This window comes from Alosa sapidissima, chromosome 14 (assembly GCF_018492685.1).
Source record: "Alosa sapidissima isolate fAloSap1 chromosome 14, fAloSap1.pri, whole genome shotgun sequence".
NCBI classification, from domain to species: domain Eukaryota; kingdom Metazoa; phylum Chordata; class Actinopteri; order Clupeiformes; family Clupeidae; genus Alosa; species Alosa sapidissima.
In genome coordinates, this window is record NC_055970.1 from 10,498,626 (window position 1) to 10,526,346 (window position 27,721).

A 27,721-nucleotide genomic window follows, 5' to 3' on the forward strand; every position below is an offset into this window, starting at 1 on the left:
AGCAATGGCAACTTTTAAATGGAGATAGCTAGTATGAGTCTAAGGCACTGCAAACTCTGATCACCTCCGGGTGGTTTTGGACATTTTTAAGTGGCAACTTCATCGAATCATTTTGTAAAAAATCGTTTGATCACTATTTAATGCTATAAACTATAAACTTTTTGGAATGCAGTCTAGCGAAAGCAATGGTTTGCTCCTACCTTTTGCGAAACCCGGCTAAAAATATCTGACTGAGTCCCCTATGGCTGGTTTGGTATAGTCCGAAGCTCCTTTTGATCATAGCAGTAGCGGATCATGAACACAACATGTTGAAGATTTCACAAGTGGCAGTGCAGTGCTGTACTGTTAGTCTGTAATCTGCCGAGAGCTTCAACTTTTTAACTTTAGATGGGTCGTAACTGAAGGAACTACACATACACAGCCATGATATGAAATTAGTTAGGTGTTACATTTCCGCTGATTCAGAGGAGCTTCTTTGAAAACCGCAAACAGCAGAGCTGCAGAAATATAGGGTAGACCCAGAGACAACAGCCGAAATGAATCTTGCGGTGCTTTGTGGCACTCTGTTAAGTCTGATGCTTCTCAATCCAGGTAAGTGCTTCCTTGAAAGATGTTCTGATTTCGCGATGACTTGGAAAGAGGGGGTCTAAAGCTTCAGTTGCACTGGGAAGTAGTTTACTGGGAAATATGTATTTTATAACAATATGTCCCCAATACATGGAGCCAAACATTTTGGAGTACTTGTAGTAACAGAGCCCAACAGTGTTTTCATAGTCTTTACAGGATTTGAGTTTTCACTCTGACTTTAATTCACTTACAGCCTACAGCTTTGTTATATTTTATCTGAATTAATCAAGATACGAGTCCAATTGGTAGGCTATACAGCCTATATGTGAAGGACGTTAACTTGTTCAAAGGTGATTCACACTGACTGAACTAATGGTGATTGGATTGTAGCTTACCTAGGCTGTATCACGTATGCTACAGCCTATGTCATTTCGTCAACATTATAAACAGCAATGAAATAAACACCGTACGGATGTATCTTAATATAGGGCGCTTCCTCAATACTTTTCTCTCCCGGATGGCTATTTTAAAACATGATGTGCGCTTCATGTTAAATCCTTTGCCTGACAGTTGTCATAGTGTAACACAGTATTTTATGACTGTCCTCTGTCCGCTAAACGGTGATTGGTTACTACAGTATTTCATGATGTGAACATGTTACAAGTCAACTTTTTTACCTACTTACAACTTGTATTTACAACATGTTAGAACAGCCGCTGCAAGCGGGTTGGAATGTTGGAGCCTCGCTGTCTTTTTTTTTTCTTTCGCGGCATGGGTCCTTTCTTGTTGTAGGCTAGTCTACACATCAAAACACACAAACATACTCATTCTACTGACACATTTATCTATCTCCAGAAACAAATGTTAAGACGCTTTTATTGTGCGAAATTTGTGTTGTGCAGTGCAGCCAAAGCCAGTATGTCTTCTGGGACTATATTGATAACATGTGAGATAGGCGTAATTGCACAGGAAATCAAAATGTCACAACCAGGACAGGTTCTTAAATGTCAACTAGATACGGCTCGATATCTGACTGAGAACAAAAGACCACCGGATACCACCAACAACTGTTATATTGCTGCTTGCTTATCATTGTGAACTTCTTTCATAAACCTTGGACCTTTGTAACGCATCTAGCCTATTGAAATCCCCGTCGAACAACAAGGCATTCTTTTCAGAGGCCGATTTTGATGTGTCCTATTTATGATTTACTAACTAAATTTGAAAATGTTTATGCATAATTGACATATGAAGTTAGCTATGCCAAAATTGGTTGGGGTATGGAATAGCATTTTATGAGTCTAAATGTGGGGAAGTAGGCAATTTTCCTGCTAGGAAAAAAATAACCATTAATGTGTGTCCCTCAGAAAACATAATCTTTGTCAACATACAATTATTTTGATTCTGTTCCAAGAGTTGCTGGTGTGTTAGAAATCATAATAGGCTTAGACAGGATACATATACAGTGTAATTGAAACGGGGAGAACAAATAAGGCTTAAAATAGCTTATAGCTGTTTACCTTGTAGATTCATTAACACTTCTTGGAGATGTTGTTCAGTGAAGGAGTATGCATGTGATATAGTTTTTTAAAGAGAGCATTACATCTCCTTATAGAATTGTGTGTAATCATAGGTGCATAGAACAGTGAGGAATATATCAGTGAAATCCTGGGAAATAACATACAGGAATAGTTTGCAACTTGGGGTGTGTGTGCGTTCCAAATTGTGTTTGGCCGTGTGAGGTGCAAGAGTATGTGTGAGTGGCAGGTGTTTTGGGGTGAGTTGACTGACTCACACGACAAAAGTGGCATTTGCTTGCCTTCAATTTCAGATCTGTCCTTTGAGGTGGTGGGCAGTCACAACCGCCTGGCCTAATTAAGCCCCTCATATAACTCATGCATGGCCTTCCTGGAGCATACTGACAGCTCTGAGACTGTCACAGCGACAGTGTTCCCAAAACAGATTTCTTCCACCCTTTGAGCATTTGAGAGTTTGTAGAAAGCACTGTTGAACGATGGATTTTGTTTTGTAGTCCTGTAACATGCCTCCTTAGTTTTATAAATCATGTATGCGACAAAATCGCGCAGTAGGGTTTAATTTGGAGAGAGCCTTTCAAGACGTCGTTTCCACGTTTGAGTACCTGCATGTTTTTGTTTCTCTCTCCTTTGTCGTTTCTGTGGCTCATCATATTTGCCATGAGCTTGAGTAAGCCCATTTTAATAATGTAGTTTGTACTCGGGTCACCCGTGCTACATGCTGGATGTCTGATAGATCATTTTTAATGTATATTTTTGCAGTTTATTTGAATATTTCGAGGATGCTTAGTTACCTTTGACTTGTATTTTGTTTTTGCTTATCTGGAATTAGATTGTTTTTAACTGTTTCCCTCCTCCAAAAATGCATAAATTCAGACACTTTTGAGAACTCTTGGTCATATTTTTCCTCGTATGTCGATATGTAATGCAATACAATTTCCACGTCCAGACTAAGAAGAGTATGTATGTGTGTGTGTGTGTGTGTGTGTCTTGTTGAGCTGGTTGAGCTGGTATTGCTGTGTGGTGCACATGTATGGGAGAAATGAGATGGACTATGTGATCCTCCTGGTCTCTTGTTATGTAGCATACTGAGAGAGATTGTGTTCAGCTCAAATGTGTGATCATGTCATTTTATGCCACACAACACTTCTCATTTTCATGGCCACAAGTGATGAGAGCAGTTCAGGTGAAATGAATACTCAAATACCTATGAACATTGTGTAACTTGCTGGGTGCGTGCTAGCCTCTTTCTTGATCATAAATTACCTGCCAGACCTTTTCAGTGTTGAAAACAACTGTAGAATTCTATTTCAACTCAAATATGCTACAAGCTTGTGATTGTGAACTACAGCGCTACACGTTACCTTGATGAGCCACAGCAGGAGTCATATTGGGCGCAGTCCATAGGAGTCATATTGGGCGCAGTCCATAGGAGTCCCTATTGGGCACAGTCCATAGGAGATGATTGTAAATGTGGGAGAGCTGTGCAGCCGTGAGCAGCCGTGGCCTACTGGTTAGCGTTTTTGCAGTGGTAATGGCAAGTATTGTGTCCGTATGCAGTAAATCTTTAACAGTTGTTTGTCTGTGGAGTGAACATGGTTTCTGTTTATCTTTAGCCTTTGTTTGACATGACTAGCTAACAACAAAAGCAAAATAGAAAAATAAAAGGACAAACATACGTAAAAACACATGAAGGAAAAAATACACATGGCATCCATCAGTGAATACATGTTGTCACCACTCGCAGATTTTCTGTATTGGACATGGTGGTGTAATTGTGCTGAATGAACTGTGCTGTGCAGTGTTTGTAAACATCCCATGCCAGTTGTAGTTGCTTGGATATGCCATCCTAATTGTTACATTAAGAACCATGCCAGATCAGAGCTGTTCAATAGTCAGGTGCCATTTCTTTCCTTGTATTTGTTGACCGAAAGGAACTTGTACATCGGGCAAAAGGCAACCCAAGCACACAGCCATGCCCTTTGCCAGCCTCAGTGTAAATGCCACTAGAGCAAGTTTCTTGTAATTGTACTAAATACCATCAATGCCACTGAATACAGACAGTCACCCTGAACAGTAAACACAATATAAGGACAAATGCAGTGGCAGCCAGTGTTTGGAGACTGGACACAAACCAAGTCACTATGTCTGCATTAACTTAAATGATAAGGGCAAAGACAGGAGACCAAAAGTCTACACTGAGCAAGTGACACACACACACACACACACACACACACACACACACACACACACACACACTGATGGATTGAGGGTTGTGCAACTCGATGGACGGACAGACAGCAGAGGGAGAATGGGGCTCTTATTGTTGAGGTCACCCCCTACCCAATCCCATGTAACTCAATTCTTTAAGAGATTCTTTCCTGTGTCTTTAATTCACATGCATGACTCCAAGGTTGAGATGAATGACGCAGTTCACTTTCCTTTTTTTCCTCCTCAGTGAAGAATGGTTATTGGTTGGTCAGAAAAGCGGAGAAAATTTAATTATTATATACCCCCACCCCCTCCTTCCTCCACTATCATGGATAAAGACATCTGTTTGAAAGATAGGGACACTGGCCTATTGTTCCCACAGTCACATCCCTACAAGATGCACCGAACTGCATTTAAAAGAAGCATTGAATGTAAATGTTATCAGGATATTTTATACCTTTATGGAAAAGGCAGGTGAGTATGTGTGTGTGTAAAACACGCATATACCATCTTTTGATGATAAAAAAAATATATATATTTGCGTTTTTGTGTTCAACGTAGATCATAAACTAGATGGAAACCAGGACTAGCCGAGATGTCAATCAGTTAACAACACTTTTGTGAGGTATGCATGTAGTATATCATTTGTAATCCAAAATGTCTGGTTTAAATTTGAAGAAAATACGCCCACGTATTGCATCAGAAGAATGCGAATCAGTGAAAGTCCATAAACAAAAAAAGCCGTTGAGAAAGGAAAAGCGCTTCAGTGAGAAAGCTGCAGGGATGATCACCAGAGTTGTATCCCTGCTCTGAAGCTCACTGGGGGAGATGTGTACAAGCGGGAGGCCCCGGGGAAGGGCAGTGTCTGTGCGTACACACACACACACACACACACACACACACACATACATATATATATATATATAGCTTCTGTCTCTGTCTCTCTCTCTCTCTCTCTCTCTCTCTCTCTCTCTCTCTCTCTCTCTCTCTCTCTCTCTCTCTGTCTTTCTCTCTCTCTTCCTCTTTCTCAGTCATACACACCCTTTCATTCCCTTGCTTACCCATACATAGCACATGCTCTGTCATTCCCTCTTGTTGTGTTCGCTCACACATACTTACTGTCTCATGCTCTTGCACACACATCCCCTCTCTTTGTCTCTGCATCTGCACTCACTCACTCACTCACACAAACCCACCCTCACTCACTCACTCACACAAACCCACCCTCACTCACTCACACAAACCCACCCTCACTCACTCACACAAACCCACCCTCACTCACTCACTCACACAAACCCACCCTCACTCACTCACTCACACAAACCCACCCTCACTCACTCACACAAACCCACCCTCACTCACTCACTCACTCACTCACTCACACAAACCCACCCTCACTCACTCACACAAACCCACCCTCACTCGCTCACTCATTCACTCACTCAGTGGAGGGGCTAGCATAAAAATATCCCCCGAAGACAGAATTGGCCCCTCTCCGCTGGCTTGCTGTGGGGTTTGGCCTGCAGGGTAGGCTGGGGTCAGGTGGACAGGGAGACTCTTCTCCCTGCTCTCCACCGCGTGACTGCCAGCAAACATTTCCTTCTTTATGGGGAGCCAGGAGGCTGGGCTTGGGGTGGAGTGGAGTGGAGTGGGGTGGGGTGGGATGGGACGAGCCATTTTGTTGTCTAATTGGTGTCACAGCAGTGGCAGAGGGCTCTCCCTGCACAGAACTGCTTTTGTGTCCCGCTGAGCAGAGAGCTCACCGTGGTTGCTATGCCGTTTTTGTTCTGGTGCCGAAAGTGTGTCCACCTGCACTTAGGTGTCTAGTCCACATTTAGCCCCGTTTGCTCTCACGTGTCGCGGTTCAGTGCTTCGCAACAGCGTGGTGTGTGTCCATTATAAATCCACCAATTGTAGAGACCACCAACGCACAAGTGAGATTTCCAGAGGCGCGGAGCTTTGCTTTACCTTCACCATTCCATATGGTCGTGCTGGCTGCCATGTTTTTAATAGGCTCCCCGCTCCTCGTCAAATGCCGGCTGTGGCCTTGGCCTGAAAAGCCCTCTTCTCCATCCCATCCCATGCACATTCTGGATCCGATGACACCCCCCCCCCCCCCCCCCTCCCCACAAGCCTTTAGGGCGAATATACATACACACACCCACGTACTCCACACACACACAGTAACACACACACACACACACACACACACACACACACACACACACACACATACATAGCACACACTTTCACAGGCCCTTGCCCCCGAATGCTAAACGAACCCGGGGGCCATAGCCACAAGCTCTATTAACAAAACAATATGGGGGCCGAATGGGCCTTTCAGGCCGGGGCCTTGAGTAGCTGGGCGGCTGAAAAAGGTCCAGTCTCTAATGAAGTCTGAGCACTCGAGGGCTGCTTTGGAGTCGGGCCTTTTAGGGGCGCCAGTGGGGACAAAGTGTCAAAACAAGCCCACCTCTCTCTGCCAGTATGGGAGGTGTGTAAATGGTGGCTTTTGACTCAGTGCAGTGTTCGTGTTTGAAGGGAGCTCGAGATGGGGGGAAGAAGGGGGCGGAATTCACTTAGCGAAAACAATGGCGCTCCAATGAACCGCCATGCAGACTGCTGTTTGAACTAACTTGTGCAGAGTAAGTTGAGGGCTTTGCGTATTCAGCGACTGGATTAAAAATGTTTGCCTTGTCTGTCCTCAGTTGTCAGGTCTTTGTTTTGGGCTTTGACTTTTGTCTATGTTAATACACTGGTCGTAGATATTGAGTTATCATTTTCCTTTCTTTCTCTGTCCAACACCCCCCCCCCCCCCTCCCCCACCCCCTCTTAACTATCTGCTTTCTTCAGGGGTTGACTTGTGATGTGTTTCTTTGCATCTCTCACTATGTGATTGGAGCTAGAATTACAGTCCTCTGTCATTTCTGTAGAGAAAACAGAAAGTGGCTTGCTTGAAACAGCGAAGTGCACTCACAGGTTTGAACTGGTCCCAAGCTCTTTAACAATAGTCATCATGTCTGTATTTGTGTGATTGCTTCTACGTCATAATAATCCCTTTGTCACTCCAGATTGACCGCTCCACACCACGTAAGCATGTCAGACAGCAGTTTTTGACCTGACTGAAGTCATCTCCTCTCCCCTCCTGGAGTGCTGCGGAGTGGGAATGCCAAATGGGCTTCCCCTCCTCTCTCACACTCGGCCACTTCAGCTCCTCTACAAATGGTCCCAATTCAAAGCGTCACTTCTGTTTAGATGTTTTTAGTAGCTGAAAACCAGCCAGACCCACATCTCTCTTTCTCTCTCCCTCCTCTCTTAATCTCTCTCTCTCTCATTCTTTCTGTCGCTCTCTCACCTACCCCTCTTTTTCTCGCCCTCTTCTCTTCTCTGCATATTTCTCCTTAGAGCCGAGGGAGAATTCTTCTAGAGGGAAAGGATGGGACCTTTAGCCTCCATTGTAAGGCACTGAGTGGCAATGCGGTTATTTAGTTAGCCTGGCCTTTTCACCATTATTGGTAGGCAAACAGGGGCCCAGCCTGGAGACTTCATCAGCACACTCGAGCTCTCGAGGTGCCTTGGCGCGGTGCTCTTTGTGTCGAGTGGAGTGTGGCTGACTGAGAACCCAAAGCCACCAATGTATCACTTGACTCCGCCACAAATGAACAGGTTTGGTTCTAAAAACACAAGAGCGGCATTGTTGATCTCACTGAGGTCCTCTTCCTCCCTGGGCCCGTGGACATGTGGCCTCTAAGAAAACATCTTCCAAGAGAGGCTTGAAAGTGCTGCTGTCGCTGTGAGGGAAAGGGCAGGCGAGTTAACGGCACCGCACTGCGGAAAAGGACTTTTAATGAGCTACTTGTGCTGTGGCCATGCTAATGCTATGGCAACTGCGGGAGGCCACAGTTTTGAGTTGTTTTCTCCTTGGTTTGTTTCCTATTGTGAAATCTAAAGGAAAAAAAAAACAGTCCCCAATGATGTGAAGGGTGCAGCAGTTTTGCTCAAGGCAGTATACAATGGACCTCCCACAGGACTGAGTGGACGAGGCGTAATTGGTTTTTGCCCGAGGTAGAGAAGCAATCAACATGTTTCTTTTCATCCAGATGGCTTTTGTTAAGGTGAAGAACGGACAGCCTTGAAAGTCTAGTGGGAGATAATCAAATGGGCCGTCCTATTTTAGCATCTTCTAAGGTCGTTCGTCCATTGTTTTATGTCTCCCTTAATGAGTTGGAGGAGAATTAACACAAATTAGAGCTACTTTGTTTTTCATTTTGCCCTGAATAAAGTGGGAAGTTTTGAGGGATGTTATTTTTCAATAATTTGGAGACTGCTTGTGCATTGATTACAACAACACACAATGACCCCAAAGGATCAGAGTTTTCCTGTGATACATTATAGCACACAGAAAAAAATCTTGAAAAAATAACCATTCAGGGTCAATAGCATTCACGCACATAATGTGTGCTGGAACATGTTCTATGCTTTCCTTTCAAAGTTACCTTAGGTCAGAAATGTCACTTGAAGGTTTAAATGACTACATGTATAAACCCCTTATTAAGTTGATTTTCTCCTCTCGAATCTAAAGGCCATATTGACCATATGAATGAAAGCATTCCTATACTTAGTGTGATGTGATGTGTGTAGTTCTATTGCTGTATAGGTTGGTTTGCATTGACCGTATGAGGATGGCTGAACCAGATGAGGTAGGCTTCATGTGGGATCCTATCCAGGTGTTTCCTAGCAGCTGCAGGAAAAGCCGGGAAAAGCCTAATCAGAACCAACCCCACCGCGGTCTGGAAAGGGGCTGAGGACATGACCCAGGGTTGGGTAGAATGGGGGTTCTGTGAGGAACCGGTTCAGTCCCCCAGAACCAAGGTCCTGCAATAGGATCTTAATGGCCCAATGTTGGGCCACATAAAATTCCTGTGCACTGTAACCACATACAGTGACCCTATAAAGAGCCCAGCGGCCTGATAAGATATCCCACATGTGAGCCGCAGCTCGGACGAATTAGAGCCTTTTTCCTCATGGGTGGGACAGGATGGGCTGAAGGCAGCTAATTTTGGACTGGGAACGCTGTGGAGCGACGGCGAGCACAGCTGTGGTGGTTTCGTCCGCACTAAATTCGCACATTAATTTCAGCGATAATATTGTGGCAGAGCAGAACGCGCTCCTCTGGGTGTCCATGAATAATTGAGTCTGGCTGCCGGGAAAAGTCGACGTCTGTGTCGAGCTCATGGGATGTGAAGTCACACAGAGCCTGTTTGGGAGACTGGAGCGTAATACAGACAAAATCTCATTTGTTACAGTTAGGAAATTTCCTATGAGAATGTTGGTAGCTTCTCATCTATCTATTTTTTTTTTTTTTCTCCCAGAAGTGATTCAGAATGCATGTGCAAGAGAAATACCAGTGTTGATTTGTGTGGAAGGTATTGATCATCAGTGGCATGTAAAATTTATATGTGCAGCTCTGACTTCTGTTTTTTTACACTAGCTGTGATTGAACGTCCCCGCTGGAGTGAGCTGGCAATTTGAAAGTGAAGCGAAGGGATTTGGGTGGAACGCTGTGAATGTGTACACCACTCCCTCATCCTAACACCGCTTCTCCCAACACACACACACACACACACACACACACACACACAGACCCTCCACACACACACACACACACACACACACACACACCCTCCACACACACGCAGTCTGTCGTCACAGGCCTGACAGGTGCTGGGGCTTAGTCTCATGTGTGCCGCGGCGTTCTCGCATCCGTATGTGTGTGCCTGTGAATGCAGAGAGCTTGATGTGTCCGGCTTGAATTTGTCTGCTCGCTGATGGTGTCTGTGTGTGTGTGAGTTGGTGTAAGTGCTCATGCCTCAGCAGTTGTGTCTACTGTGAATGTTGTTTGTGTGTGTGTGAGAGAGAGAGAGGGAGTGTGTGTGTGTGTGTGTGTGTGTGTGTGTGTGTGTGTGTGAGTGTGAGACAGGTGCCTGGCTCAGGCCAGTTGCTGGGCAGTCATGGCAGCGAGCAGAAGAAAGGGGTCTCATCTGGCGCCTGGCGCCCGGCACCCGGCGCCTCTAGCCTGTGGTCAGATATTTTGCGCTGGCACCATGCCCCCCCCCCCCCCCCCCCCACACACACACTTTACTCCCCCTCCTCGTCTCCCAGTGGCAACCCAGGCACTGCTGTCCACCTTCTGTGCCACCCCACCCCCCCTCTCTCTCTCTCTCTCTCTCTCTCTCTCTCTCTCTCTTCTCTCTCTCTCTCTCTCTCTCTCTCTCTCTCTCTCTCTCTCTCTCTCTCTCTCTCTCTCTCTCTCTCTCTCTCTCTGTGTGGTAGACGTTACCATTCAATGACATTGACCAAGTGGTGCCAGCCCTCTTAAAAACTGGATTCCTCTTTGGCTGGTTGCCCTAGAAGGTGGAAGCCATTGGCATATTGGAAGACTCTTTGACATTCACCCATGTAGCTGCTGCTAGGCCTAACAAATTGTTGGTTTGTTGCGTAGGCTGGGTTATTGACTTGAGGTGTTAGGTCATTGTTGACCTGGTTGTTACGGTGGATGCATTCTCACGATTAGTGGGTTCATGTGATTTGCCAAATATTTGCCAAACACTTAGCTTCAAAGTAGACATCTATTCGACTTGCCAAACATTCTTTCAAAAGGCTTGCAAGTAAACCCTCAGCTGTTGAAGGATTAAAAAAAAAAACTTGGTTCATGGCAATTGGTTATGGATTACTCCATTGTAACATTTGACAATTTTTGATTTTGGTGATGATAAATAATAATGGGATTTTCAGATTATATATGTAAAAGTCTTATAAACAATACATTCTAAACAATAAACATTATCAATCTGAAACATAAATATTACACTGTGTATATTGAAGGAAATATTGAAGGAAATAACAGTGGTAACCGTGTGATAACAGTGATTTTACTTTATTTTATAGCAGACTATTTCAAACCGAAAATAAAGAAAACATTCTGTAAAACAAGCCTCCACACTGGCACTGTTATATGAACCCTAGAACAGTGGTTCTTAAAGTGTGGGGCAGACAGGCTCCACTAGTGGGGAATAGAGACATGTAAAGTGGGGCACAATGAACAGGAGGAAATTTGTTTTTTTGTGCTTATCTTTTATAAAGCCTTTCTTTTTTTACAAGGAAGATCATAGATTCAAAACAGAATAGCCACACACAAACATAGGAGTCATAAACAGACCGACATATGAAATAGAATAGCATCTGATTCAGTGGATCAAGACAGGAAATGCAACGTGGAACCATTTTTTTTTAACATAACCATTTTGCCAAGTTGATGGGGTCAGGTGGGGCTTCCCCCTCCAAAGTGGGGAATGACGGAACATTTTTGAGAACCACTGCCCTAGACTGTAGACACTAGTAAAAATGGAGTGGCTCCTTTAAGAACAACTTGGTGTGTAGAGTGTGACTGATAGAAGAAGTGAGAGAGAGAAAACCCATGAATAGCTAGATGGTGGAAGAGGGAAGACTAAAGCAGAGTTACAGTAGTTTAGTCAAGGACATGTATGGACAGTTTAAACGATTGGCCATTGAATAAAGCTGTACAAAATTGAAATAGGTTAAGCATAGTGGTAGCACATGAATGCATAGCGACAGTTTAGCGACACCAACTTTAGGGGAAAGTGCTATCGGCGTGTAGTATTGGCGAATTTGGACTAGTATGAGTATGTGAGCACAGTATCTGCCAGCATCATCCAAACACTGCGACAATCAAGTTTGATTAAGATCTTGTGTGCAGCCGATCCCCTGCCGTCTTGTGTGCTGGGCTCTGCGTGTGCACCCCCCCCCCCCCCCCCTCAATTGCCAGGTTTTGGATGACACTCTGTTTTCTTGCGGTTTTCAGTAACAGCTATTTCTGGCACCCCCGCTCCCCTGGCGTATACATGCATACATCGCGGGCGGCTCTCTGCCTGCCTGCCTGCCTGCCTGCTTCAGGAGGCCAAGCCTGGTGAGGAGGTTAATGGATGGCAGCCAGACGCAGAGACAAAGTTTGCATTCTTCTGGCAGTTTGTGTGTACACATGCATACACTGGCGTGCGTGTATGCCATTCTTTGCATTTTGAGGTCTGGTGATTCCACCGCAAGCCCTCTTCACGGCAGCCGGCAAGTCATGTTGAACCAGACCAAAAAATTCTGGAAAATTGCCCAGCCTTATCAGGAAATAATACTTTTTTTTTTGAGGTGGTTGAAAGTAAGGGAGCATACTTCACTGTTTTTTCGGCAGGCTTGGCTTGTAATAGCGCATACAGCATTCCCTATTTATATCACATGCCAAAGCTCATCTGGTAGCCCCCGTCCTTCTTTATCTGAAGTTTGTGCACTGTCAAAAAGTGCTTTCTAATAAGGATGCGAGGGCCGCTTGAAATAGAGCTGCTGCCTCGTTATTTCTGTCCGTGTCGCTCAGCAGACACTTATGCCAGAGAGCAGCTCGACTTGAGAGTCATGGAGAACATTCGTGCCAAGAGATGATTGAGATGGCCTTGAGTGGGAGGATCTCGGTCCACCCAAAACTTTGTCGCACTGGCTCCTGACTTGTTTGTGCGTGAGCACTGGCAGGAGGAGCTTTTCAACGGCAACTCCCTTATTGTTTGGCTTTATGTTGTAGCCTCCTTTTGCAGTCGTCTTGATTTTTTTTTTGAGTATTTGAGAACTGCATTGTGTGCTTCATTCAGCATCGATGGCCGAATGTGGCTAAAGTAAATGTAAGTCTTTTATTAGTTGACACATGATGCTAAAGAGGGCTGCAAGAGATCAAAAGAGACCCTTGGCTTTTAAACAATGGGGCCTTTTAGAAGAGGCTGCACACCATTTGAGATTTAAAATAGATTACGATAATGAATGTATTATCTTCTGGCAAGCCTCAGGTCAAAACAATATCTTATGACCCATGAATGAATTCTACAGGCTCAGTTACGTTTTGCAAGGATAGTGGACCTCACTTGGTAAATGACACAAAAGAGTACAGTTCTTTATGGAGTTTATGTTGTGCACCATCTCTGTTCTATTTTGAGTAAATCACATTTCAACTAGAGTGAGCTCTTAAAGAATGAGATGCTGAGAACCAAGATCAAAGGAAACTGTGCCTCTTGTGTAAGAAGTCCTGCTTCTCTCCGTGGTCTAGATTTGTTTTCGTCAGGGCCCCTGTTTCTGTTCTCAGCAACAACAAAAAATCTTAACATTTCTTAAAAAAGTATGAAATCTGTCGACACCATCCTCTGTACAGTTGAGGTTGAGGTACACTATTTTTTCTTAGTTGGATGTTGGTTGGTGTGGGGTGCTTTTTGTCTCACTGACTGTTTGACAGTGGCCATGGGCTGTACGAAATGATGCCATTTGACATTGCACAATTACCTATTCAAGTTGTTAATAAACAACATTAACAAGCCAAGGAGCGGTGGGGGAAAATAATTTGATTAGTCTCCACTATGTCTCCGCTTGTTCATTTAGATGGGCCCAGTGTTTTCCCCTTCTTGGACTGAGTTGTTCCTTAAACTGTAAGTTCTCTTGCCAACAGCTTTGCCATTGTTTTATAAATATATTCTCCCCGGCCAGTCTAGCCATCCTCTCAGCACGCTCTTTCCCCCCCTGTCTGAGATGGCCTTGTTTACGGATCACACTGGTGCCTTGTTAAAGTTTTATCAGCGAAGAAGTGCCCACTCTGCCCCCCCCAGACGAGAGGCGGCAAGGCCCGACGGCAGACCCGATACAGCCCATGAATGTTATCTCCTCCACCGCTTGGTTTTCAGCAGAGGCTCTGTGAGGGGAGGTGGGACATGGGGTCTAGCTAGAGATTGTGTTGGAGGAGGGCCAGTAGCGGTCTTATGCCGCGTGCTCTCGCCCGCTAAGGTCACCTTGAGAAGATTGGTGTGGTGACCTGGGACTGGGTTAGAGCTGTTACAGCTGAGGGTCATGCTCTTCTGACCCTTTTTTATTTCGGGAGGGAGGAGTGACTGAGCTGTTGATGTTGAAAACCTGATGTCAACCTCGTCTACACTGACTCATATTAGGCGGGGGCAAAAAATGCAATGACACACCATTGCAACACTTAAATGTTGTCTCCAATAAGCCCACTCTTCCTTGTTGGTTATTTTCTCATATCACCATGAGATGTTTTCTGACTGACTACTGTGCGTTTTCTGTCCACTGTCCAATCATTTCCAGTGATTGCAATCTTAGGAGTTCCTGGAAGCAAGTTTCCTCAGCTTTTTTCATGTACATCCCTTTTAAAGGAAAGGCATAAAGAATGACCTTCAGCTTTCCCCTCTGAACTTGGGACACAGTTGTGGTCATTGTCCCCAGCTAATGGCCGTGCCTTTTTCATGCTCACTAGGTCTCCCCCATTTCCGTTAAATGCTTTGTAGAGTCAGGAAATGGTTACACCAAAAGAGGGCATTACTTCTAGGTCAGTGAATGTGGGGTGTAAGGTCACCTTGAGGTCAATTTAACTATAAACTGAATGAGTAGCCTGTCCCTGTTTTGAGCCTCCTGTTAATGTTTCAGTCAGTCAGTAATGGTGTGAGGAGGATGTGGGAGTCTGACCACTGATTGTTTGATGACGAGCCCTGCCTTCCTGCCTCTGCTTTCACTGCTAACTGGTCATGGTGACTGTGTCCGATCTGTTGTGAAGTGAAAAGAAGCAGGTTGGTGTCCATATCAGATGTAAACCCCTCGTAAAGCCCCTTAGAGTTCTCTTGGAGTCCCTCAGCTCGTGGAGCCCCTCAAACGTTAATCCGGAAAGGAAATCTGCCCGTTCTGTTGATCTGATCCCTCCCGGTTTTGATTGAGGAAAGTGGAGGAGGATGGGAGGGGGTGGTTGACGTCAAAGTTCTGTGATTTAGCACCTTTTCCCCTCCCACCAAGCTGGGGATCCACACTTCTGCTGAACGCAGGGCCAGCTGGCAGGGCCCCTGCTGAATGGAGCCTCCACCACCACATTGTCTGCGCCCCAATCCTCCAGGGGAATCGGCTCGGTAAAAAAGCCCTCCACCCCCATTTTTTACTCCACACTGACCTGTCAGGCTCTCTCCCTCTGGTCAATAGAGCTTCGCCGGCTCACATCAGCCTTCTGTTTGAACGCCGCCTTCCTCGAGCACCCCGGTGCAGCCCCTTTTGTTCTCCCGCAAATAAGATCAGAGTTTTATTCCCCGTGCTCTTGTGTCCGAAGACGGACCATACGCTCTTCAGGGGACTAATAGTGCTTGGCAGGCCTATCGATCATAGCCCCTCACACAGCTTTCCCTCTCTCCCAGCTAAGGTGGCAGATTGGAGGTCTAACAGTAGACAGCTGCAGCCTCTAAAAAATGCTAGCCTTGAGCTATGTCACCCCTAAACAACGCATAGCATGCACATTGGTTGCTATTCATGCAGTCACACCTCTTTGTTTTGACTTTAGTGTGTATATCTGGCGTTGGAGTCAGCACTTAAAAACCCAAAGACTTCAGAGTCTGTGACCGGGTTGACTGCAGAGACTCGGGAAATGGTGGTTCTAGATAGTTGTGTGTCATAAAATGCAGCTTTCCTCTGGCAGCAGTTGGCTTTTGGTCAGCAGCTCTCTCCATCATATCCAGCAAGCAAGTACTCCACAGTGCCCTGTCAGGGCAGCAGTGATGGTGGAGTGTCTTTAATTATTTGTATTTCTTTCTCGGAAACTTCAATAGCAAAGCTTTCATGCTTTCATGGGGGAGGACGGGGGGGGAGGGGGGCTAGGATTTTGAGGGGGAAATGGATCCAAATTTATGGTTATCCAGATTCAGTGCTTAGCTCTGCTTAAACAATCCTATGGCCATAACTTAAAGCCCCAATAAAAAGCAGGCCAGAGGCCATCCAAGCTGCCAGCAGTGTCTCTGCACAGTAAGGCTACCTCTCGACTCCATGTCCAAAGTACTAGGGAGTGCTATGAAGCTCTCCCTCTTTGATGAGTAGAGGGTAGAGGTGCAGAGAGGGGGGGTCCATGAAGGTTATCTAGCTGGGTGATTAAGAGGGGATTTGAGGAGGAAAGCTGGGTTTTAGCTCTAAACCCGATTAGCAGACTCTTGCAGCTTGTTGGGCTGCACTGATCTCTAAATTGGATGGGCACACCGGCCTAATACATGTACGAGTCCAAGCGCGCACCTCAGAGTGTGTCAGGGAGGTGAAGTTTTCACTCAGGGTCATTTATCTCATTATCCAAGTTGCCCTCATAATTAAGGCCATTACAGTGAATGACAGTTAAAAATGTGATGGGTGTTATTCTATAAGCCGTCCTCTTTTGGGCTGTCATACCAATGACTATTTCTCCTGGTTTGTTTTCAAGGTAAGAGTTACACAATACTGGCTAATCAGTCACTCAACCCAAGTCCTGTGTGTTTGTTGTCTCTGATAAGACCATGTGGTTTCTCAATAGGTACTCTCTCAAGAGTTTAATCAAACACATTCTGGGGCGAGGCCAATGGACTGATTATTTCATGTTAGTGAACGAATACCAACAAGTGTGTGCGTGTGTACCTGAATTTTATTTTATACTTTTCTACAGTGGCCTGTGAAGGTGGTAATTGATTTAGCTTGTGTTCTTGGCATTTTAACTACACGTGTTCAATAAGATTCAGTTTCTTCACAGTTTCATCATCGATGCCCAGTTGCATAATGTCATAAGATGTCCCTTGGGGGCAGGAACATGAGCTCTTTGAGAAAGTGCCAATGCTTTCACCTCCCTCGTCTGTTTGACTGGAGGACACTACCATCATTAATATGATCTGGCCACTGAGCTCTTTAGTCCTCAGATCTGACTGTTGGGCAGTGAAATGGAATCTCCCTCGCTCCCGTTTCATGGGGCTGTCCCTTGTGAGTCACAACTGCATTGTGTGTCGGAATGGTGAACCCTGTCCAGTTCAGTGAGTAATTCCACCGTCCAGCCAATGACACACTGGGCTAAGGGCTGGAGCCAGACCTCCACCTGTTCTCATTCCTCCAGGATCACAGAGGGAAGTCCTCAAGGGGTTCAAGAGAGAGAGCTTCAAAAAATATGGTCCGCAGCAGATGTACAACTGAGCGAGCATTATTCATTCATTCATTCATTCATTCATTTTCCACAGTATTGCAAGCCGAAAGAAGTGATATCCTCACTAGACATTGAAGATGTCATCGGAAGTGTGACTTTACAAAACCGTACGATGTCTGATATTTAGATAGGCAGTGAGCAGATTCATGCGGTATGTTGAATCTTTGTGTGAAATCACAGGTTGTTGACTCAGTTGACAGAGAAACACTCATAAGTGTCGTGAAGCTGTTTTCTGTGAAGGGCCCCTTTGACGACATTCACAGGAACGGTGCTTTGAGAAAGCCCTCTGAAATGACGAGTGAATAGACCCATCTCTGGCTGTGGAAGTGTTTACTCTTCAGATGCTAGCATTTTCTTCCTCTACCTCCCAATCAATCAACCTCTCTCTCCTTGGCTATTTTTTTTCCCCTTCCTCTCTTTCTGGGGATTGTTTTTTTTTTCCTTCCTCCAACTGGGGGGTGGATGTGGAGTTGGGGGTAGGGGGCTGGTTGGGGTGGTGGGGTGGGTGTTGGAAATAAAGAAAAGAGGAGGAAAAAAGGAAAGTTCCAGAACCCTTTACCGTGTTTAACTGCAGCTCAGTCTGGCGAAGGCTCTTTTGTCTGGTCCCCAGCACCCCTGCCGGGCATTGTGGGAGAAACTCTCCGCAGTGGGGGCTTGTGGGAAAGGCCGTGGGCCCACTCATCAAGGCTGACAAATCAATAGGGAGGTTCACAAACCCGGACCCCAGGAATCTGCCTAGCTCCAGGGCAGGGGACCAGGATGACTGAGAAACCCCCCCCCCCCCCCCCCCCCCTCTTCCAACCCAAGATGGGAAACCACCCCCGGGGCATGGGGAGCATCTCCATCCTTGTTGCAGTGTAGAAATGCCCTCAGTGTCTCCTTTCAGGGTTTCTCAGGTGTAGCATGATGACAGTCACTGAAAGACAAGCTGGGGTTGGTCACAGGTGCTCTCACCTGTGACTGTTGCCTTTATACCTTTAGCTCTGGTGTTAAGCTCATACATGTTTTTTTTTTCTGTATCTTCCAAGACTGCTGTAAGAAAATTAGTTTTAGGTCCTAATGACACACTGTCCACAGCCTGTGACTGGCAAAAAATGCTTCAATTTACCCTTCTCCAAGTTTCTTTCACACTAAAGAATTTTGTTGTAAAACAGGAAGCGGTAAATGTCTTGCCCTGACCCGATACAACACATGATGCAATGGCTAATTCGTTTACCTCACCCTTTAGTGATCGCATAATAAACGGCAAGCTGTTTTCAGTTCATCTGACCTACAGTAGGCCCTGTGGTCTCTGGACGGAGTCAGTGTGGTGAGTCCCCATCACTGCTATGCCTCCCCTCTGGAGTTTGGAATGCGGATGGGGAGGAGCACGGGGTGGGCTGGCTTATCCCAACCCATCAATTGCACTGGAGCATCAGAGCTGCCTACTCCGACTCAAGTTCATTGTCAAGAAAGTTCCGGCAAAGGGGGGAGGGGGGGCTGTAATTAAAGACCCTCAAGTGGGGGCCCTGTTAGATGCATTTCAACCATCCCCCCCCCCCCCCCCCCCCCCACACACACACACACACACACACAAACACCCCCCCCCCCCCCCCCCCCCAACACGCACACACACCGACACCCCCCCCCCCCCTGTAATCCTGTGAGGAACAAACAAATTGGGCCTTTGAGCCGGAGAGTAGAGCCACGGGGCAGGGGAGGAGCCGGCTGACCAGATGAGAGCAGGCCTGTTTGAACTGACCGTGGTTGAGTAATAACTATCTAATTAATCAGGGACGCACACCCATTTGCAGCCACAGACAAACCAAAGGTCTTACAAACACACACATTTACGCAATCAATATAATTTCATTGACTGTGCATAGTGGACCACAGGCACATGTAGTCCTGTATGCTGACTGGAGTACAGTTAGTGCTAATAGTCCAATGGTCTCCGTAATGCAAGTAAAAATGAATCAACATTGATTAATGCGTTATTTCACAAACTGGCTAGCGTTTGCAAGCACACACATGTATGTGAGTGTGCAAGAGCTGTTTGTAGCGACTGGAGAGGAGATTCTTGTGACACTGACATTCTTGTGAGCACACACACACACACACACACACACACACACACACACACACACACACACACACACACACACACACACACACACGACAGCCTTGTGAACAGCTGATGATGGCGGCTATTTACAATCACATATTATATTTCACCTGCTTAAAGCAGAGTTCTGCAGAGCAGCCCATAGCCTCTGTTCACCATAGATTGAACTGGAAGAAACTGCAGTTTTTTTATTTTATGTGTGCGTATGTGGGTAAGTGATTGAATCTTTACATAAGCTCAGAGCAATATATTCAGGCCTTTGCTGTTTGTGTGTGTGGGCAATAAGAAAGCTCTCTGATTTATAGGTTATGCTTGATTTTCTATTTGTATTTGTTAAAGGTTGTATCAGCGATTTCAGGCCCAAAAAGGCTTTATCTAATCTTTCCTAACGATCTGCTAGCTGCCTGCCTCATAAACAGGCTGTCAAAAAAACACGTCTCTGTAGGCAGCCTAGGCTCCAAGATCTGTACACAAAAACAATTGCTATCAACAAGGGTTGGCAACCACTAAAAGGCAAAATAAAGTGTTTCAACCAATAACCGTCGAGATGCTGATACAACCTTTAACAATGTTTTTGAATGCCGTGAACTCGTGGATGAGATCATCATTTGGACACTTTTGTTTTTTTGTCCCTTGGCTGTCCATTTGCAATTTCCTACTACATTTAGGGATGAAAATAGAGATGGCCTTGTATTTTTAGTCATAGCATGTTTTGGGTGAAAGGTAATTAATTGCAATAAACCATGTCAGCTGTCATAGTGTTCTCACCTGTTCCACCTCGTGCCTAATCCAAATATGAAGCATGGGGCATATACTGTAGTCATCATTTTGTAATCGGATCAAGATTTGGAGGTGCTTCACGGACTGCTAATAGATGAATGTAGTCTGTGTGTACATACAGACTGTTTGTTGATGCCGGTTTCCCTCTGATAGCATGACAGAGTGGTATTAAAGTGGGTAAGCTCTAGCTGATCAGCCATAAGGTAGAAGACTGATGAGCTGCAGAGCGAGTTGAAACAGCAGATGTGCCACATCTCCTCGGATAATGTGCCGTGCGGCACATCTAATTTCACTGGCTGTTGCTCTTAACCTTTCAAAAAAACAGCGTTTGTTCCCTCCCTGGTGAATCCGTGACGCCTGCAGCAAGGACGAGTTTTATGCAGAGAAACTCTTTCAAATTCTGGTCAAAGTTTTTTTTTTTTTTTCTCTTCATTGTTTTTTTTAGAAGTTCACCTTCTCCTGCTGGATAACGATCATATGTCAAAGAGTCAAGTCTCCCATGATGCAATGCAGTCACCTTCCCTCTCTCTGTCCCGCGCACTGAAAGACGAGAGGACGCACTACAAATCACTTTGAACCAGATAATGTTCTCCCCATTAAGTCCTGCATCTATTGTCCTCCTCTGGACTTGGAATGAGGTCTGGGGTCAGCGGTTACTTCATCATGTTGCCATTCTTCACACACACACCTCCTCTCTCTGTCGTTACTCGCTGACCTCAGAACAGCTCGTCCTCTGTAGATGGAGAAGGAATAGACTTCTAAAAAGCCCCAGTTTCTCTGCAGGTTCACATGAGCACTTCAGCCCGATTCACTGCGGTGTCTTGCAGGGGTGCATCAATCGTGGCGTCAGTGTTTTCACATTTCAAGTGAAAGCCATCGTCGTTTTTTTTTTATAATGCTGTCCTTCATGCCGACTCAGAAGAACACAGATGCACAAACAAACACACATACACTCTTCTAGGCAGATAGAAGGAGTGAAATATTTTCAAAGGCCCACATATTGAATTTCAATGTCTGTTTTTTTCCTCTTTCGGTGCCTGTCCTCTGCTTGAGCTATCTTTATTGCTCACTTCGTTATTGCCTTCTTGCTCACTTTCTCCCTCTCTCCCTCCCCACCCTCTCTCTCTCTCTCTCCCTCCCCACCCTCTCTCTCTCTCTCTTCCTCTCCATGTGGGCTTTGAGTGATCCTCCTTACTGATCCCAAATCCATCAAAGAGTGAAATATTTGGTTGGTGTAGCGGCTGTCTTGGTTACACTGACTGGTAGTTCAGAAGTCGATTTGCTAGATCTTTCTGACTCTGAACTGAAAACTGAAACATTTTATCGGTTTTCCCTCAGTCTCATCTTATTCCTCTACACTCCATGTTGATGCATCTTTTTTGATGCAGTTTTTCCCCCCCTCAAATGCTTCAGGGAATTTGAGCTTTTGGGGAATTAAGTTAAAGAAAGATGTACTGCTCAAGTTGCAAATGATTTAAAATGTTATATTGACTCTGAAACAGAAGTTTTTTTTTGCGGCTGTTCACTAAGTATTCTAAGTAGGTCATTTGTAGAATTGTAAGCTCTTCAGAGTGTAGTCCAACATGCCCATTAACCATGAGAGAAGGTTGCTGTTTCTGTATGTCTCCTTAGATAATCCTTTCCAATTGCCGTGAAAAGCAACAAGACCAGCCTCTTTGCACATGTTTGTGGAGAAACCTCCAACTGCTGCAGGTCAGGGCTTGTCTGAAAGCTAAAGGTTGGATTCCCTGCCCACACTATAGCTTGCATGTCTGAAAGATGCTGGACAAAGATGTCTGTCACACATCACGTATGGAAAGGCTTCAAAAATGCGTTATCAGACACAAACAGCCATGAATTGAGTATACATTGGCAGATTTGGCACTGTTAATGAATGAATGAATGATCTTGTTAATATACTCTATAGGCACAGGTAGTATTCCTAATCATGTACATGTTGCACAATGTATAGCTTTAGAGTTGTCATTTGGCTAACTAGATGTACCGCAGAGTGGTACAAAATATGACCGCCGCCCAGTCCAGCACGTTTTCCACAAAAATAAATCACGCTGAAAGGCATATATGATTCTAACTGTCTCACTGAACTGCATTATGCACACTCAATTCTCACTGGTATCTGCTAGACAACAAGTACCAAAACATGATTAGTTCATAGATTTCACATGTAATATACATTTTATGCAACCCCACCCCCATCTTGCCTGTTCATAATTCTGAGAAATTCTTGAATTGTGTGCATGTGTGCGTGTACATGTTTATGTTTATGTGTGTGTGGGTGTGTGGGTGGGTGTGTGTGTGTGCATGTGCATGTGCTTGTGTGTTTCATCACAATATCTCTGTGTTTCCAGAGATATTGTGATGAAGACACCTAATGTTTTGCTTTTTAATTTTTAACTAGGTGGCGCTATACATGAAATAAGTGGTAATGGGATAGGTTGACATGCCCCCTTAAGACCAACATACAAAAAAAGGTGGACCTCCTAGGCCCTACGGTTCTCGAGACATTCACAGAAAACTGTCTCCGGCCACCCACAGGCCAGTTGGTGTATAGTAACATAAATTAATTTATTGTGTGGCCCCCCCATGAACGGAATTTCACGAAACATGGCGTGCATTCAGAGGGTGTCATAATGATCCTACACTTCCAATTTCGTGCAGTTTTGACTATGTTAGGTCACAGATACCTGCGATTACAACACCTCATTTTTACTTTTTTGTGTTTAACTAGGTGGCGCTATACATGAAATGAGTGGTTATGGAATGGGTTGACATGGCCCTTTGAGATCAACATACAAAAAAAAAATGGTCCTCCTAAACCCTACGGTTCTTGAGATATTCACAGAAAACTGTGTCTGCCCTACCCTCCTTTCGGGGGGTCCAGTCCAGCGGGGGGGGCTACAGATCAAAACGAAAAAAGGAGGTTCCATGCTATCCATGTGGAGTTACATGCCCACCAAGTTTCGTGTACCCCGGTCTTACAGTGTCCCGGGAATCCTTGACGGAAATTTGGACATGCGAAATAGAAAAAAAAAAAGAAAAAAATCTGACTAAACCTATATGACCGCCGCTTCGCTGTGCGGCGGTCATAATAATTGAGGGAGAGCATGGGCCCTAAGCTCAGTATGCTTCTGTTGGAGCTCTTGATTCCATGAAATTGTGAAAAATGAGTGGAGTAAAGCAAGATTATTTTCCCAAATAAGAAACAGTGCACTGTGTAGCGCTCAAGAGATTACATTGTTTTGAAGAGTACTTTAACCTTCAGAGACACAGTGCATTTATCATCCTGACGTCCTGCTGGACCTTAAATACAGGCTTCCTTTGGCATTCTCCTGCTCTCACGTTATTGTTCCCTCTTGCCCCTCTTTTAAGATGAGCTAGTTATGTTTTTGTTGGGTTGAGAAATGTTTGTGAGCATATGTGAATCTGCCGCGCACGCCTCTGTGTCTGGTAGTTGTGTGTGTGTGTGTCCAATGTGTCTTTGCAGATGTGAAATACAGCTCTCAGTCATTGCGTCTCTCCCTAGCTGAGCATTGCTAGTCGGCTCCGACGCCAGAATGTGTTTGTGTGAGTGATGTGATTACAGCGGGAAGCTCGGCGCACAGACGTACTGATGGTGCATTGTCAACAATCATTTGTTGAGAAATGGATTCCATCTCTCACTCCCCCAAACGCTGCGGCCGTCCCAAGTGTCTCTCTATGACACAGGCGGGGCATGTGGTTGGGGAGAAAGAAACATTTGTAGCAGAGTCTGGGCTCTGCTCAGCATGCCTGGGTTTTAAAGCTGGCCCCATCTGTTGCTCCAGCATCGCAGAAATGAAAATGGCAGGGTTCTCATAAGAGCGTTGGATGATGGACCATCACTGATTCCATCTCCTCATGGGCTGCCATGGCCTAGTTCTCTGTCAGAGTTTTCAGGCCTGCAGTGCCAGTCCGTTGTTAGTCGAGGAGAATGTGCTTTTTTTGACGGATGAGTTAATATCTGTAAGTGCCCTGCGGCAAAAATTAACTTTATTGATTCACCTTTTTTCCCTGTCTTTTTTATTCCTCCCCATGGCATGATTGGAATGCATATTAGTAGAACATTAGCTTGCTCTAATGGTCTTGCCTACCTCCTACTCTGAGATGCACTCAGTTGCACACATACGCTGTTCTGCCCCCACACACATACACATACCCACATACAGACACACACATGCAGGCACACACACACACACACACACTGAAAATAGTTTTCTGGGATTGTCAGTGGAGATTCACAGCTCCCAGGCTGATGATTTGTTTATAGTTTTAACTTTCCCAATCTCCCACCCAGTCCTATTGTTTCGATTTACGTTGCACTAAAAGTGCTAATGAAATGAAAACAACATTAGTCTTGTGGGAGGTGTGGGTCCTGTGTCCAGCGATTGTAATAAAGCCGTGCAATCTTCACACAAATAAACTCTATTGTCTCTCCCAGTGTCACATCTAAATAGATTGCATCTGAAGATTAATTTTCTTTCAGCTGTAAATGATTTTCACGCCTTGGAAAAATGCAAACCCATTTTCGATCAGATGTTTTCAATGCCTGCATCTGAAATGAGTTGCTGTGTGTGTGTGTGTGTGTGTGGAACATTTGGGTTTACAGCAGGTTATAATTAGTCTGTGTGAGCTGAGTGCCTGCTGCTCCCACTGAGTAATAGTTTTAGTGTAGTCGTACCTGTTTTCTGAGGAGCGATCTAATTGAACAGCGAGCAATAAAAAGTGCTGAAACATCACGGTATAAAACAAGTGGCCGAAGAGTGGGTGGAATACATTACGGTATTAAAAGAAAACGGCACGCTAATACAATGCCATCAAAGCTCAGTTGTTTTTCCTTTTTCCATCTGCACACCGCAGTCCGTGAGTAAATTCTAGCTCAACAACTGCACAACAAAAAGGCCTTTTATTTCTCCTTAGTCTTGTTGCCCACTGAACAAACCAGGATTTTTTTTTCCCCCAATCTGTGCTGTCATAGTAGACCATGCCGTGTTTTTTATATTAAAGTCGCTGTTGGGAAGTCCTTTGAAGATCAGGCTGAAGCTCCACTGTGAGGCTCATAAAAGCGGCCTGCTTGGTCCGAGGCTGGTTTGATGTCGGGGGTGATGGGGGGCCGGATGTGTGCTCTGATTTAGGGAGTTTAAAACTCACCCCTGGAACCACAGTCCTCTGCTTCTTGCGTGGAGGAGCCGTTTCCCGCCAACGGCAGGAACCCCCGCCAACCGCTGACGCCCTCTTCACGTGACACCTAAGAACATTTGGCCGCTTAGGCCACACTGTTTGAACTGAAAGGGAGAAAGGAGAGAGGAGGGGTAAATAGATATAGTGTGTGCCCCCCCCCCCCCCCCCCCAAAAGACTGATGACAATGTCTTTTGGTCCTGGCCTAGCAGGAGACTAAGCCTGAAGCCACTGTTAAGGTTTGAGGGTTTTTTTACATTTTGTAAGTGTTTGACAGGTGAAATACTGTGGGAACTCCAGGGAGTTTTTTTTTTTTTTTTTTAATGCTTTTTGTTGTCCTTCTTTAAATGTGGAGGTGGGTTTTGAATGCTCAATGGCTCAGTTGGAAACTGCTCAGTGAGAGAGCAAGTGGGGTTTCCAGAGGCCACTCAGAGTCACTCTCACCACTTGTGGTGGCTTCCTGATCTCACCCATCCTTTGTGTGGCCTCAGACCATAGGTGAGGTCAAAATAATATTTGGGGGGCCAGATTGCTCCCTCTTGGAAAAAGTTGCATGATGGACTAGCAAGCTAGTTTGACTGTTTGCTAGTTTGCTACATCGCCAGCACCTCTTGAGGTGCAAAGTGGATGAGTGTGAGACGATGAACTGGAGCTAGCAGGATGCTACATTTAGTAGATATCTGGCATTGCAGAGGAAAGCCGTTTTTGACAATGTCAGAGCGGTTATTTCTTCATATTCGGTTTTTATTCCCAGGTAAAAAGAAAATTGCATCATATGGCACATTTTACATTAGCAAAATGAGTTTCCTAGCCTCACAAACTGAATCGGTTTGCCCGTCATTTTTGCCTGTCGTTTTGTCAGTAGTTTCTGACAATTCGAGACAGAGATGCACGCAGCAGGGGCCTGAATGAGCAGCTCTCCCCAGAGGGATTGGAGAAAGGGGATGCCGAATGGTGAGCAAGGATGTGGGAGTCTCTGGGCAGAAAGGGTGCCGAGCAGAGCCTGGTAGAATTAACCACACTCTGTGGAGACCGCCGGAATGGCAGGGTCACCATGGGTCCTGAGAAACCCTCCGAAATGTGTGCCCCTCTCCTCGTCCTCCATTTTGTTTAGTTTGATTGCATTGCTATTGCCAATTCAAGGGAGAGGGTGATCCACAGTTATGGAGGTGGTAGTGCTGATGAGGAGAGGTATAAGGGGGGGGGGGGGGGGTTGTTTTTGTGACCAAGAGGAGAGGGTACAAGAGAGAGGGAGAGGTGGATTGTTCTGGGTAGCCACATGGTAGGCACCATTGTTCATCTCTCTTTTCGGAGCAGAGGGAGACAGGAGCGTTCACACGCCACTCACAGGCGTCCCGCTGGGTAGTCCCGGAAAGGGGCCTTTGCAGCTCGTAAATAAGATTCGGCCGTACGGATAAATCACTCTCAATGGCTAGAGTTGTTCATTCGCTCTATTGCTTTTGTTCAGAACGGGTGAATGATATTAACCCAGCCACAGGTTAACCTCTTAAAGTCTCTGCAAACTCTCTCTCTCTCTCTCTCTCTCTCTCTCTCTCTCTCTCTCTCTCTCTCTCTCTCACGTGATCTGAAGTTGCTGCCATTATTGGCACTGCTATTGATTATGTTACGATTAGCTAAATCCAATCATGGAATCCCTCTTTCCATCCAGAGCATCTCATGGCATAGCAGGAAGAAGGGAAATTGTCTACAAGTGCTAACAAATGTGTCTTTGTCAGACTGGCTTGTCTCTGAGTAAATAAAATGACCAGTCCTGGAGAATGCTACTTTATCAGATGTGAGGATGTGAATAGGGCCAAGAAACTGAGAACATGAATGAGAGGTCAATTATTTAGTTCTTTGTCTGCATCTAAAAGCAATGTAGGCCTACGGTTAAACAAAGACCATAGGCTTGGTCTAACAGGTCTTGTCAGTTTAATATGCAGTGCACATTCACTTTTAAGGTCATCATGTGAAACTCAGGTGAGTATGTGTGGGAAAATATGTATTTGGAAGACATGTGGTTTCAGTATGGCCTCAAGTTCTTGGACTACTGGGGGCTTGCTTGGAAAGGCGCTTAGTCATCCCTGGATTCCCTTGTTTTTGGCCTTGTCAACTGCACAACAACCAGACAAACACATTTAACAAGTCAGAGCAAGACGTTACTCTTGACAGGGCGCGGAGATGGGTCCTCGGTCAATCAGATGAATTACAGCTTGCGTGGATTGAGTAATCCT

At 45.3% G+C, this 27,721-nt stretch overlaps 1 protein-coding gene across 3 annotated transcripts in view; it reads left to right on the forward strand.

Annotated features, from left to right (window-relative positions):
- The first annotated feature begins 306 nt into the window (after nucleotides 1–306).
- The window catches only part of lrp4 (low density lipoprotein receptor-related protein 4), an 88,573-nt gene continuing 61,158 nt past the window's right edge, over nucleotides 307–27,721 (forward strand). For all 3 annotated transcript variants that reach the window (XM_042061864.1, XM_042061865.1, XM_042061866.1), the window contains exon 1: nucleotides 307–591. In XM_042061864.1, coding sequence (XP_041917798.1) covers nucleotides 537–591 — 55 coding nt within the window. In that variant the 5' untranslated portion in view covers nucleotides 307–536. The remainder of the gene's footprint in view (nucleotides 592–27,721) is intronic.